Raw genomic sequence first — 14183 nt, forward strand, 5'->3', positions numbered from 1 at the left:
TGCGTTACAAGTATACGCAGAATATATATAAATATCTTTTGAAAGTGAAATCAAAAGAGAGTCGTAAGCTACCAAAATGTTATCTTAACTCATAAGTCACTGACAAAAGTTCAATGCCATGCAAATTATAAATAACAAAAGGCGAACACAGCCTACAATAAACAACAGAAACAACCCTAAACTTGGTCTGATATCACGTGCTATGGACGGGTCAACAGATCCTTCTCTACGTATGTCAACATTCATAATGTTGTTATTTATATTCTATGCAATTAGAAGAATGCATTTACTTTGTAGACAATATTAAATCGTATATATATACAGTGTGTAACAACCTCTTAGTTGATAGTATATATTTAGAGTAAATAGCTATTAATTAAGGTTTTTTCATTTTCCAGGATGTATTATTCCTATGAGAATCAGAGAATTAAGAAGATCAACTGTTTAGTGTAGATAACTAGTTGAATAATGTTCAACTTTTTAAAAGAAGATTAAGATCTGTTTAATTGAAAATCCATATATATTCATACTATAATTTAAGCTCACGTCGCCGATCGGGCTTTTCTCATAACTTGGCGTCCGTCGTCCGTTGTCGTAGTCTGTCGTCAGTCGTCAAACGTCCGATGCCAGTTAATTTTTATAACAAATATTCTCATCTGAAACTACCGGGCCAAAGGACCAGGAGCTATAATGGCCATTGTTGGTCCTAGCCCAAAAGACCTTCTGAAAATGGTGGTATTTCGGGTATATCTCATATATTTTGTTGCCTAGTAACCAATTAAATGAGGGCGATAAACTCATTTAAATTGCTAAATATAAAGCTTAAACCGATCTTAATTTAGTTTTAAACCTGTTTTATTACTCGATTTATTTCACTTGACTGGGCGGAGTTTAACCGATTCGCTCATAATAAACCAGTCCACCTATAGATAGGTGTTTTAGGATAAACTCATCAATGAAATGTCTAGTCATTCTTTTATAAATCCCTTTGATGACACTGATTGGTGATCAGAAATCAGTATTAATTATAACGGTTATCATCCTAATCACACACATCTTCAAATAGACTGTCCAAATGCAAATTAAAACGTTAGCTCCGCCCGATCAGTTGAAATAACATTGGTAATAATATGCAGTTAATTTTATAACTATACACTTATTAAATGTAACACATTAAAATGCACATTTCTTGGCAAAATCATTGTATTTTCTCCCTAGCATAAAATCTTTGACCATAGCATCACAATTTGTTTTCTTTTTTAAAATATTCAACTTTTAATATTTTGCATAATAAAAAAAATCAATATGCACATTGAACAAATAAACAAACCCCAAAGTGGCCATCTGATTTGTAAAATATTGAACCATTGTCCTTTTTATGAATTAATATGCGTACACCTTTCTCATTATTCTTTTAATAATATGATATTCACAGATGTTGTGTCTAGCGCTAGATGGAGTCCTTTAAAGTGTTAATGGCCCCGTTATGGGGTTTCACTATTTAGCGAGGAAAAGAATAATCAAGCGACAAGAAGAAATTTGTATTACTAGTATTTATTATCTTAATGAGGAAAAATAGAAACATGCATAAAAGAGTGCAAATGTTTGCGTTATAATGCAAAGGTGTGCGTTATACCGCAAGGTTCGCATTATAACGCAAACATAAGAAGAAAAATAAAAAAATAAAAAAATGTGTGGCGCTTATTCGCCTCCGTAGTTTTTTATCTGGAATTTCATTTTTTTTTTTTAAATACCAATATATTATCAATTACTCCCTTTCAATTCGTTGTTAATTACTTTTGAGTTTTTGAAAAAAGTTAAAACTAGGTATACAACTGCCATTGTTACGTCATTAAAACCTTATTTTGATAAATAAAATTGGTTTTTATTTTTAATCATTGACTATTTTGCATAATAAAAAAAATCAATATGCACATTGAACAATTGAACAAACCCCAAAGTGGCCATCTGATTTGTAAAATATTGAACCATTGTCCTTTTTATGAATTAATATGCGTACACCTTTCTCATTATTCTTTTAATAATATGATATTCACAGATGTTGTGTCTAGCGCTAGATGGAGTCCTTTATATTATCAATTACTCCCTTTCAATTCGTTGTTAATTACTTTTGAGTTTTTGAAAAAAAGTTAAAACTAGGTATACAACTGCCTTTGTTACGTCATTAAAACCTTATTTTGATAAATAAAATTGGTTTTTATTTTTAATCATTGACTATTTTGCATAATAAAAAAAATCAATATGCACATTGAACAATTGAACAAACCCCAAAGTGGCCATCTGATTTGTAAAATATTGAACCATTGTCCTTTTTATGAATTAATATGCGTACACCTTTCTCATTATTCTTTTAATAATATGATATTCACAGATGTTGTGTCTAGCGCTAGATGGAGTCCTTTTAAGTGTTAATGGCCCCGTTATGGGGTTTCACTATTTAGCGACGAAAAGAATAATCAAGCGACAAGAAGAAATTTGTATTACTAGTATTTATTATCTTAATGAGGAAAAATAGAAACATGCATAAAAGAGTGCAAATGTTTGCGTTATAATGCAAAGGTGTGCGTTATACCGCAAGGTTCGCATTATAACGCAAACATAAGAAGAAAAATAAAAAAATAAAAAAATGTGTGGCGCTTATTCGCCTCCGTAGTTTTTTATCTGGAATTTCATTTTTTTTTTTTTTAAATACCAATATATTATCAATTACTCCCTTTCAATTCGTTGTTAATTACTTTTGAGTTTTTGAAAAAAGTTAAAACTAGGTATACAACTGCCATTGTTACGTCATTAAAACCTTATTTTGATAAATAAAATTGGTTTTTATTTTTAATCATTGACTCTTTTTTTTATTAATTTATGCAGAAAAATCATCTGGGTTTAAATTTTTATTTTTTGGTAAATCTGGGGCCATTTTATGCCATTATAGCACCTAGTCCTCTAACCAAACCTGGTAGGCAAAATGTTGTTGGGCTAAATCCCCTGGATTGATATTTAAGGAAATTTTGCAGATTTTGGTTATTATCTTAAATATTAATATAGTTGAGATAAACTTCAGATAACAATAATGTTCAACGTTACAAAGTTCGATCTACAAATAAGTCAAATGACAAAAATAGCCAATGAACCTCTCGAGGAGTTTTGTTTTCCTTTTTTCTTTAAAGACAATTTTTCGTAAATTTTTGTTATCTTCTCCTCTGGTTTTAATGGACCAAATGAAATTAAAGTAAGCAACACTTTTCAATCGGACATCTTGATTAGAAAATATATCCAACGACCCTGACATTTTACCAACATGGCCGCCACCGCTAAAAATTGAAGTCTAAGAAAAAATTGTAAAAAAAAACAATCAAAATGTTCACACTTTAAAATATGAAATTAATATTGATAAGGAATCTAAAATATCTATTGTAAGACTACAATGAGATGAACGCTTTTGATTTAACTATACTGAACCAACAGAAATTAACCCCTCAATCATTATAAGGGTATGTATGTCAAACTTGTTTTATGATTCTAACCTTATTTTGCACCATTTCTAAAAACAATGTAGAAACAGTTGAGCGACACAGGATTTTGAGAGCATCTAGTTATGGAGTGTCGATGGATAAGTTCAAATAGTTGTAGCCATATTTCTTTTCTCTTTTTTCCGATGTGACCTTACAAATTAGATTCATCATAAATAAGGTGTGTATTTTTACAGAGATGCGATGGATACCACGTGTGGAACAAAGTGTGCTGCTTGTTCGGGCCACATGCAAGCAATCCCGTTTTTTGGGAATTGTGTTGCTTTATCTGTAGTTTTTTCTGCTTTGTTTAGTAGATCGGTGTCTATCTTTTGGTCGTTTGTCGTTTTACCATGATATGGCATTGATAGTTTGTTTTCATTTTGCCTATTAATCAACTGATGTATCATCTTGAGACACAACAGTAAATGTAAACAAAAACATATAATTTATGACTGAGAGAATCTAACAAGAACTACAGAGTATCAGACTTCTGCATGGAGACCGGTTACGTTGGTCTATAATCTTTAAAGTTATAACATATAAAAAAAGAAGATTTGGTTTGATTGCCAATGAGACAACTTTCCATAAGAGGTCAAAATTACACAGAAAGTAACAACTATAGGTCACCGTACGGCCTTTAACAAGGAGCAAAGCCCATACCGCATAGTAAGCTATAAAAGGCCTCGAAATACCAAATTGAATGTAAAACAATTCAAACGTGAAAACTAAAGGCCTTATTTATGTGATATAACTGAATCGTTGAAGTGCATTAAAGTGCTAAGTGTGCGTTTGTCGTCTGTTATTTCAGTGTTGTCTTCTGTAATTTCAGTTTTGTCGTCCTTCATTTCAGTTTTTTCGCCTGTCATTTCAGTTTTGTCGTCTCTCATTTCAGTTTTGTTGTCTGTCATTTCAGTTTTGTCGTCTGTCATGTCAGTTTTGTCTTCTGTCATGCCAGTTTTGTCGTCTGTTATGTCAGTTTTGTCGTCTGTCATTTTAGTTTTTACCGTCTGCCATTTCAGTTTTGTCGTCTGTCATTTCAGTTTAGTCGTCTGTCATGTCAGTTTTGTCGTCTGTCATGTCAGTTTTGTCGTCTGTCATGTCAGTTTTGTCGTTTGTCGTGACAGTTTTGTCGTCCATCATGCCAGTTGTGTCGTCTGTCATTTCAGTTTTGTCGTCTGTTGTGTCAGTTTTGTCGTCTGTCATTTCAGTTTTGTCGTCTGTCATTTCAGTTTTCTATCATTTGTTATGGCATTATAAATGTTTAAATTTTGCTCTTACATTGTTCTACATACGAACTCATTGAGGCTTTTATGATTATTTTACTTTATGAAATATTCAAATTATGGAAGAATAATGTGCGTGACCTAAAATTGTTCAGTGTTGTTAGCATCTTCGTTCTTTCATATTTGTTTGACATGGAAAGCCCTCTTATTGGCATTCAAACCTAATTTCTCTGGTGGTTTTTTGTATTAGTTTAGAGTACTTATATCTGACAATGAAATGTAATATAACTAAATATTCATATATATATTGTTTTTCTTTAAACATTAATCGTAGGTATAGATGTGCATCCCTTTTTCCGTTAGCTTTTTGAGAATGCTCCTGTATTTGTCTTGTCCAATATTTCCTTGTTAATAATATGACTACATTTTGATAATTTTAGATTCTGTAAACCCCGAAACGACCTCTCATTTAATTAGTTGTTAACAATGGCTACGGTCGGTTGACAGACAACACTTACAAAACATCAACAAATAAAGGCAACAAAAACGAAACACGCTATCGTGATTTTTTAATCATAACTATTAAACTTCGTTGTAATCATCATCTCGCATTAACCCATTGGTTTCTATACCAATCAACCCATAGACAGCTGTTGGTTCCAGTTGAATGATTATAGTATGTCTTATCACTATTTCGTTTCTCATATCCATGGTTGATGCAACCGTATTCGTTTGCTATTTTTAGATTTTGACCATTATTGTCATTTCCCCTACGAGGGCAGCTTAGTGAAACCTTGCGTTGTAACAATGGCTGTACAGGTCTAAATGTATCCTGTATATTGTTGTTCCCTTCTGTAAATACTTCTGGTTCTCCCATCAACTTCCGGAATTCATTGATCTAAAAGAAAAACACACTTCAAATATAATTCGCAGTTTGACTAGCTAAATCCCTCTTTTATTGTTTATCTTTTTTGTATATATTAAATTTGTTATATGTTATTTGCTATGCCTCGGCTCTTCAACTTGGTATTTATTTGGCTTTTTAACTATTTTGATCTGAGCGTCACTGACGAGTCGTATGTAGACGAAACGCGCGTCTGACGTATAAAATTATAATCCTGGTACTTTTGATAACTACTTGGCATCGTTTGGTGTCATCTAACTTCTAAGAAAATTGAGGGGTGATCTCACTTGTTTTGAAGTTGTAAGCATAGATCCAAACTTCATCCCAAAACACATTCAATGTTCTCAAACTTTAAAAATGTATACGTGTTATAATAGTTACCAACTGACACCAGTAGATGAAAGAGTCTCTATATCCTCTATATGTACACATTTGCAGAGATGTGTTTGTATCAATAATATATATTTGTAACTGCTGTATTGTTTAATATTAATAATGTTCATATTATGCAAAAATAATACAATAGATATATATACTGAATGATGTGATCACGTGTTCTTTTTTCCCGTTTAAAAAGATCGATTCAAATTTACCTGATCTTCTGACATACAAATGCTCTGTTCAAACACAGTCCATATAACTGTCTCTGTACATGGCGGTGTAGTTAAACTTCCACAATATCGGTACCAACACCGAGTGGATTCCGGGAATAGATCCATGATTGGAAAGTTGTCAAGGACTGTCTTGTCACCTGTGAAAAAGTAAAAATACGTACAGAAAGATTTTTTATTGATTATTCTGGCATCTTTTAGACCTGAATAATGACTTTCCCCCCCAAAAAATGATATTTACCTTACAAAATCCAAAACATTTTATGTACAGCTGGTGAAAAGCCATTATGGCGCGAAAAAGTCGGCACCAAAAATATAAGCTAGACTCCTTAAACATGTTAAAGGAGAGGGTGAACATTCCACTCGGACAAAAACTACTTCTTCCCCATTACTTTGGAAAATCAAAAGGTTAAAGATCAAAACATGTCCATTCACTATAATTACTAACTGTTGTCACAGTTCAAAACTGATTTATGTCACGTTCTCTTACCAGTATTTGTTACGTCTTTTAGCTTAGAAACTATATGTTCATAATTTGGATTGTAACTTCCCGCCTGTAACGACAATAATAGATCATGTTAATTTGTTAAGAACAGTTTACAATTTAGTTTGGTTGGCTATAAAACCAGATTTATCTACTATTTTCTACATAAGAAAATGCGTCTACTTAGTCAGCAGTATGATCGTTGTTGCTAATTCATTCAATATGTTTAAGCTATTGGTTTTGCAAATTGGTGAGGGACTTTCCGTTTTGAATTTTCCTTGGAGTCAGGTAAGTGCATACTTTTTTATAATTGATAAATCAATAAATTGCTTTCTTTACAATGAATGCAAGGTATACTATATTTAGAACTGTTTGGTAGACATGGTAACATTTAGCAGTCATACTAAACCACTGATATTAACTAAACGAAAAATAGCATGACAAAAACCTCTCTTACATTTTTGAACAATGCGATATAAAACATAAATAAAAAATTGACCTACATATATCATTACTCCAATCACAGCGGCAAAATGTTTTGGTCCATCTTCTGTTGGCGAAAACACAAAATGGGCCTACAATAAATACATATATACAGCTAAAGTTATACTTAACTCACGTGCATTACTAGCTAGTAACACGATATCTTTTTTTAGATAACTAAAACTCAAAATGTAAGTAATATCAAAGTTTTATATGTACAAAACGGGTACTATGTTTTGCTACATTATGAATTAATATAATTCTTTAATATTGTATTTGAACAATTAATATCTTCGGTTCAGGTTGATTTATTTAGTAAAAAAAACCAGACTAATACTTATCTTAATGAAATAAAAACCAACCAGTTAAAAAGTGGCCAATTGTGCATACGTACTTCCATAGCAAACTGTTGTCCATTTATGTTATGCTCTGAACCTCTTTCACTGTTGTCGCCCCAATGGAAATGGAATTGTACAAGTTTGTGTGGTCCCTGGAGGCCTCCACCATCAATTATTGGCTGAACCTCGGGAAACTCTACCTTAACTTTAAAATAAATATAAAAATAAATATTATGAAAATAAACATATGGCGTTCATTATCACTGGACTAGTATATATTTGTTTAAGGGCAAGCTGAAGGACGCTTACGGGTGCGGGAATTTCTCGCTACATCGAAGACCTGTTGGTGACCTTCTGCTGTTGTTTTTTATTTGTTCGGGTTGTTGTCTCTTTGATACATTCCCCATTTGCATTCTCAATTTTATTATAATAAAAAATAGCAAGTCAATGATTGTAACAAGATATCAAAGTTAATAAAACAGTATTAACGTAGCCATGATTCGGGAAATACATACTTGAACCAAGACTCATAGTTTGTATTGATAAAGGTTTAGATAAAGTCTGTGTATATAAAATTAGAATCGAAGTATCTCAATATTTTATAATAAAAAGCGAGGAAGACATATATGCAGGTCTGGTGGGAGACTATTAAATTTACAGAATATGAAAACATCTGATTAACATAACGAATGCCGAATGGAGCAAATTAGCCGAAAATGCTATAAAAAATAGATTAAAACAATAAAGTTTAAATCAATATACCTCCATGACCATAATTTTTCAGCTCCATTTTTATTCCTTCTGTTTGTCCAAGTTCTGAGAAATAAAACTTGCTAATCTTGTTGTTTTTGACAACGTCACGGGTTTCAATATTAATAGGAGACTGCATTGTACCAGCACACATTTCATAATTTGCTAAGCAAGACCAAAATGGTGGTGCTGTAATAAAAGAATGACATTTTAGTAGAGCAGTTTGAATAACAATGAGATGAATACAATAAAAACTACTTATGAAATTTAATATGCTAACACATTAGGATAACTTTATTTTAACTTACAAACGTGGAAAAATAGTTAAGAACATGATGTTAATAATTAGCATGGCTCTTATAATTATCTGCAGTCATGAGCGGAGTTTTATAAAACAAATGCGATATAGTGAAAACATTCCTGATGATCTGTTTACATGTGCCATGCTTAAACAGTGTAAATGTATGCAAGAGTATGACCAGAATCCATTTGTTAATTTTTTTTTATGTCTAAAGTTTTTTCCAAAGAAACTAAGAATTACATACGGCTTTACAATTGTGTATGCACATTTGTTCTTCCTTTTAACATAAGTAATCAACGTAGCCTATTTTTTCTGTTGTTAAGATGATATACTTACGAATACTGCCTTGATAATATCCCCAGCTAGGACCTAAAATAATTGAAAAAAGGTTTTTATTCTATTTTTTTTTATTTGTCATCAATTCGAATTTCAAAAGCTAAAGGACTGTGGATAATTTAATTGTTCGTACACCAAAATGAAAATAACGTCGCGTCAGTTAATAAATTTTCATTGTTTAGTACGTTTTTAAACCAAACACAAGTTTTTAGTGTTCGCTTTTGTAAATATTACCCAGAATGCATTAGATTCTGAAACGGAAAATTGATGCCTAAAATAAGTAGGGAAAATAAAAGAACTTTCACTTATGATTTCTATATAATCTTTTCTATCAGTCTATTCAATTAGTCTTTTTACTACTGATATACAGAAGATTCGACATGAATTTTTTTTGCATTAGAACAATTCTACTATAAAAGTGATTTTATTAGTGACTAAACATGGAAATAGAAATCTTGTTTCAAATACCCTACTGGAATATTTCATGGATATAATAAGATGCGATATGAGTGCGGATGAGACAACTCTCCATTCAGGTAACAATTTATAAAAGTAAACCATTATATGTCAACGTACGGCATTCAACACGGCGCATTGGCTCACACAGAAGTGCAAGCTTAATAGGGCCCCAAAAATTACTAATGTAAAGCCATTCAAACTTATTTAGATGCTTACCTTTGTTCTCTTGTTTTCCATCATTTGCCTCATTGGTTTGCAAATAAAATATTTCTATACAGAAAAGCAGTAACATAGCTGTTGATTTCATTTTCAGTTTCGACATGTCAAGATATCAATTTTTGAAAATTTTACTTCAGGTGAAATATTATATATATATATATATGCAGACAAACCTGGTAACAGGTGGGATGTCTTACTTGCTTAATTAAAGATTATGAAGAAGATTTGCTGCTTTCCAGCATTCAGAAAAAAACATTAGGACAATTCAGTTTTCAGATACGATCTACTTTGTATTGTGATCATTAGAGAGGAACACTTAAATTTGATGTGTTTACTTCATAAAAAATGAAATAGATGTCGTAGGTTAAATTATGTAGGCATTTGTAATATACGCAGTAGAAAAACAGGTCAATTTACTTTTTTCTTTTATCCAATCAATGATTTGTAGCACACTATGTTTACGTCTTTTTTCAAATTTTGATTTACTGAATGGCATTATAACTTGTGTTTGTTGTTCCCTCATTTCGACAAGCTTGGACAATAGTTGCAGATTAAGAGAAAAAGAAGATACAACTGTCCCTGTTGTAGATTAACCTAGTCTATACTTAGGTTCAGACTATGTGTAAATGTTTTATACATTGTCTTTTACTTTGTCAATTGTTCGATGGATTTTTATGAAACTTTGACAGATGCTTCTAAAAGAGATGCGAAAACAATCTGACAATGATAAAACTTAACCGAAAAACGACCATAGAACAAACAACACTCTTTAAACTAGTAATAGATTGAATAGGTCTGTTTTAGACTTCTTCTTTACAACGTACTCATTGTACTGTTGTTCAATTATTAATGTTATTCAACTGAAAAAAGTAAAATAAGGCTTATAACTGGTGCGATATAGGGGGAAATTAATTGATTTATGTTTTCTTTGGACGACAAAATCAACGAAATAAAGTAAATTGTTTCACGCAATTGCACCGATTGCAAGCTTTTTTAATTCTTGTGTTGCACTTCATCGATCTGCAATGTCAAAATATTATACAATCCAGAGTCTAAAGGCGGTTATATTAGAACATGTTGTGTGTGCGAAAACATGTAAGACGTACGTCTAATGAGTAGGGACAGACAAACGGCAGATCATGTTTTGAAAACTGTCGTAAATACTAGTATCAATATACAGATTCGTTTATTTAGACCACAATAACCATTTTCATCTCAACATTGTACATATTATGTTTATGCTTTTAATTACTCTTTTCGCTCGCTTCGTGGTATTTATTTTGTTTTCCCTATACTTTTCATGAACTTCCAACTTGATGCATCCCTCTTCAGTCAAACTTATAATAGTATGAAATTTTAAAAAGGACTATAGTTTGGGTTGGATACGGTAATGAGCCCAAATAATTGTCATCATAATGTACTATTAAATTCCAAAAGATGTTTTTTATAGCTAAATACATCTAATGAGAACTTTAACTATGAATTTTGAATGTTCACTTTAATAGAATACGGCTACAATTATTTAAGGATTATTAGCTACTGTGTGTGTCAAAGATTGTTCTTTCTTTAATGGAAGGCAACAAGGGTCCAACATTTATTCCTCAGATTATTATTTTCGTATCGTTGCATTTAAAAAAGAAAAAGAAACATATATACCTATTTATTTTCTCATTTTGCAATGTACTTTATAAACGATTGAAATAATAAAAACCAGAAACAGTTCAAAATCTGTATGAAAAACAAGAAATAAAACTAATAGACAAATCCATCTAAGATCACCGTTTCCCTAGTGAGTTCTAAGCTACCTTGATTTCTAAATAAATATCTAAATGTGTGTACGGACAATGTCAGAGTTGTGTTGTAAATTCTGTATATTTCAAAGTACTTATTGTTATAATGCATATCATCTAATGAGAACACACCTTTTCCAATTACAGACGTTGCATGTCAGCTCTGGAATATTGTAGAGTTGTCTTATGTTTATCATTTACCGGTTAATGCCACTGGTTTTTACATGGTTTAATCATGAGTGTTCAAGATACAAAGTACATGTCTATGATGTATCTAAAGTACATGCAGTCTTTGTCATGTGGTTCATTGGACCTCAATTGCTTCATAACGAGTGACTTGTCTACTCTGCTTCTTTCGACTAACTATAAACTTATTATTATTATTATAAACCGATTATCTATACCAATATAAGAAAAGTATGGTTTACTACAATCACGTGACAGGAGAAGACGTGGCGGTGAATTTATATTGTATTCAAAAAATTTACCGGTGAAATCACAATTTCAAGTTTCATGGTAGATACTAAGAAAATAGTATTTCTCAAGCATCAAACTGCATCTCTTAGTATATTAAATCAAATAAAAAAATGAAGATGAGCCTTAATCCGACTTTATAGATAGTTTCAAGGTAAAAGCTACTGAATGTTAACTAGTTTAAATCATGATTAAAACTAAACAGAAAGAGAGACTACATTTAACTAGGCCGAAATTGTTTTAGTGATCGCTTCAAGTAAACTCATCATAGATACCAGGACTAAATTTAGTATAAACGCCAGATTCGCACATCGTCTACAAAAGACTCATCAGTGACGCTCGAATCCAAAAAAGTTAAAAAGGCCAAATAAAGAAAGAAGTTGAGGAGCATTGAGGGCCAAAATTCCTAAAAGTGTTGCCAAATACAGCTTAGGTAATATATGCCTGAGGAAAAAAAAAAGCCTTAGTATTTCAAAAAAATCAAAAACTTATAAACAGTAAATTTATAAATATAACAAACATAGGATATCAAAAAGAACGCCTTTTCGAACATTTTTTTCCGTTACAAGACCCTTGATTCGCCCTTAGCTAATATATTCTTTTCAGCCAAGAACAAACAACAAATGGAAGTTTTTAACGACCTTGACTGGCTATACATCCCTTGCACTGTCGGTATCCAAGAACATCAGATAATATAAACGTGACTTCTTTGATATTTTATTTTCTTATTTGTCATCTTTTTTAAATGTGTCGATTTAACACATTTTAAAATTTACAAAATAGTCAAAGAAATGTATATTATAGAAAGAAAATAAAATTTCTTATTTAATTGCAGATGTAACACATCAGTAGGTTTTGCATATCGATTTCAAGATATATACTTACAAATACGAAAATAATCATGTTTTATGACAGTCATCTGTTTGTTATTTGATCTTTTAATTTATACTTCACAAAGTGATGACAATTTAGATGTTCTGGATGTTTTTCATCAGTCTATTGAGGGATTGATTTTGTCAATATGTGAAACGTGCTTTTTTACTTTTTTTAAAACATATAATATCTAGTCAAAACATTTACTAAATTTTATTATCGGTAAAAGGACAGCATTAGTAAATATAGCTCAACATGCAGACTTCTTATACGTTCAGGTATTTCACATCCAATATTTTATGGAAATATGCTATATACCTAATATAAACCTATGCTTTCGCTATGGGACTTCACAAATATATGTCCCGTCACCAGCAAATTTAAGAGCTTTATTCGGTATAACATATATAATATATTAACCGGTTTAAACTTCAAGTATACGTATGGTTTAATCCTGAGTGCAAGATATATAGAACGTGTATCTGATGTATCTAATACTCAAGTAAACTCTATCGTATGTAGCTTTTTGAAACTTATTCTAAAGCTTGCTAAAGGGTATCTAGTCTGAGTTGTATTCTGTTAATGTTTACCATTGTGTGAAGAGTCTAGATCACTACCATCATGCACGAGACAGGGCAAGACCTAGCGGTGTACCAAACGAATGTTACCGAATGTACACAATGAATTAACAGATGGAGTCACAAATTTATTTGTTCCGGTAGAGGTTTTTTTATTTTTTTTTTATTTATTTTTTCAATAGTCAGGATTTAACATCACCCTTACAGCACCACCTGACTAAGGTTGTACAGGGTTTCAAATATATAACAACATAGGACTATTGTTTTATCAAGATTAAAACAATCAAAAATATATTTATTTTGAAAATCTCTTTTTTTTCCCCTCTCTCTCTTTCACTCTCTCGCTCTCTCTCTCTCTCTCTTTCTGAGACTCTTTCTCTCTTTTTTTCACAATCTCTTCATATAGAAATATCTACATTATATAATAGAAAAAAAAAAGTTTACATGTGCTATGCATACATTCCATGTTGTTTGCTCTGTTCCATAAATAGGTAAAAAAAGATATATATTGATATAAATTTTGTTGTTTAAGATTACCATTCAGGATAAATAATAAGCATAGGGGCCCAAAGTTTTTCAAGTTCAAAAACTTTGTTGTATTTTCTTGCTGTATATAACTCTAAGTTATAAAAGTTTTTCAGTCTATTTCTTAATTCAATTGCATTTGAAAGCTTTTCGTCTAGCTTACATTTATAAATGTATTTTTTGGCAAAAATTACAAGAAAATTTAAAAATAAACTTTCTTCTACAAAACCAAGAAAAAAGTTTTTTTTGTTAAATTCAATGTTAACATAGAAATTTTTCAGACAAGCACAAAACAAATATCAAAA

The 14183-nt window shown here is 31.3% G+C and overlaps 1 protein-coding gene across 1 annotated transcript; it reads right to left on the reverse strand.

Annotated features, from left to right (window-relative positions):
- Positions 1-4571: 4571 nt before the first annotated feature.
- Positions 4572-9741, reverse strand: LOC134687699 (carbonic anhydrase 1-like). Its single transcript, XM_063548157.1, has 9 exons — positions 9636-9741; positions 8961-8993; positions 8336-8512; positions 7630-7778; positions 7256-7327; positions 6759-6822; positions 6251-6408; positions 5547-5651; positions 4572-4763 (listed from the first exon to the last, which is right to left on the reverse strand). Exons 1-9 carry the CDS (start codon positions 9739-9741, stop codon positions 4572-4574), a joined length of 1056 nt encoding a protein of 351 aa, XP_063404227.1.
- Between the last annotated feature and the right edge of the window lie 4442 nt (positions 9742-14183).

The sequence above is a fragment of the Mytilus trossulus genome, chromosome 10 (genome assembly GCF_036588685.1).
Source record: "Mytilus trossulus isolate FHL-02 chromosome 10, PNRI_Mtr1.1.1.hap1, whole genome shotgun sequence".
In the NCBI taxonomy this organism is placed as follows: Eukaryota; Metazoa; Mollusca; class Bivalvia; order Mytilida; family Mytilidae; genus Mytilus; species Mytilus trossulus.